We start from the raw sequence: 1,437 nt of genomic DNA on the forward strand, positions 1-1,437 counted from the left end.
GCAGCCGGCTCCGCTTGCTGTGGCTTTACTGCACCCAAGCTTTAATCCTTTAAAAAAGAGGAGAGACACCCGAAAGCTGCTCTAAAATAACCCCAGCTAGGAAAAACCACGGAAGCAGCACAGTAGAGTTCATAAAAGGCCACACTGGTGGGTGCCGGAACTGAGAAGAAAGGGCAGAGCTGACGAAGCCCCGAACGCGGGGCTCTTACACCACAGCAGAGACGCAGCAGACGACAAAGTGTTTGCTTGTCTCATTCATGTTGTGAAACAATCTTTTCCTGCGCTCTTCTGCTTTTCTCTTCCTTCCTACTGCAGAACACGCTGCATCTGCACTGCTCTTTGGCTCCTCTAAATTTAGCCGTAAATTCAACTCTAAATTTACACCAGCAAATCCAGCACAACCATTTATCTGCTCAAATTACCGCAGGGCTGTTTCTGGCCTTAGCTACGGAGAAGCGTGTTTGCTGCAGCAGTGAGAGAAGTAACATGAATGTCAGCAGACTGTCCTGTGAAACCAGTGCAGCCCTTCAACCTCTCCTCCGTCCCTACCAAGTCCTCCTCTCACTTCTAACCTCAGAAAAGCTGTGGTTCGCAGTGGAACCTCTCCTACGCTCTCCCCTGTAGCTCCAGCTTCACTTACGTCCCCAGTACAAGAGCACCCTGATCACCTTGATTGCAAGATGCATCTCAGTGATTGCGGTTACCTTCTCCTGACGCAACCTTTGCCTCTGTTAGAGAGTCACGGAGCAGAACACAAATCACATCCGAGCCCAGAAGGTCTCTCACCTCTAATGACATAGGCCAGGTAGGAGTTGGAAACAGCTATCAGGTTGCCACAGTAGTATTTCTGCTCCCACTCGTACCTAGCGACAGGCTGTATTTTCACCTGCTCAGGAGAAAGAAAACAAAACATGAGAAATGTCTGAAATTAACTTTTTCCTGGAACAAACCTGCCAAATAGTCTGCAGAACAGCCCTCGACGCTGCAGCAAAACAGCTTTCACCTCTGTACTAGCACCGAGGCCAGACTCCCCCTTCTTGGAAACTTGTCTGGAATACAGACGCACACGGGCTGCACCTGCTTTCCAGTTCTAACTCCACGACTCCGAGGGGCCTGGCTGCCTGATCAGCACTGCCGGAGAGCAAAGACTCAAGAAACCCGACGGACGTGGCGGCAGCGACCCTCCCTTTCATTTCCACCTTCAGTATTCCTTATGGAAAGCAACGATAACATGGTACAGGGTTCATTTACTGCCTCTGCGGGGCCTGAATCCTCTGCACTTTAAGGATCAAAATGATTTAATGTGGAAAGAGCCGAGAGGATCAGGACTCTCCCAACCACTGGCATTTGTTCTGCACGTCAGTACTACAGCACTGGTCCTGATCGCAGCACGTGGCGGGTCTCTGAGCCGCGGGGTGGAGCCTCTGCAGGACCCAG

At 51.0% G+C, this 1,437-nt stretch overlaps 1 protein-coding gene across 1 annotated transcript in view; it reads right to left on the reverse strand.

The window, feature by feature from the left end:
• EDC4 (enhancer of mRNA decapping 4) overlaps positions 1-1,437 on the reverse strand; it is a gene marked incomplete at both ends in the record, with an annotated part of 25,652 nt that overhangs the window by 22,500 nt on the left and 1,715 nt on the right. The window contains one exon of the mRNA XM_010131367.1: positions 787-886. Within this exon, the coding sequence (XP_010129669.1) occupies positions 787-886 (100 nt within the window). The remainder of the gene's footprint in view (positions 1-786; positions 887-1,437) is intronic.

Source organism: Buceros rhinoceros, unplaced genomic scaffold (assembly GCF_000710305.1).
Source record: "Buceros rhinoceros silvestris isolate BGI_N320 unplaced genomic scaffold, ASM71030v1 scaffold392, whole genome shotgun sequence".
Classification (NCBI taxonomy): domain Eukaryota; kingdom Metazoa; phylum Chordata; class Aves; order Bucerotiformes; family Bucerotidae; genus Buceros; species Buceros rhinoceros.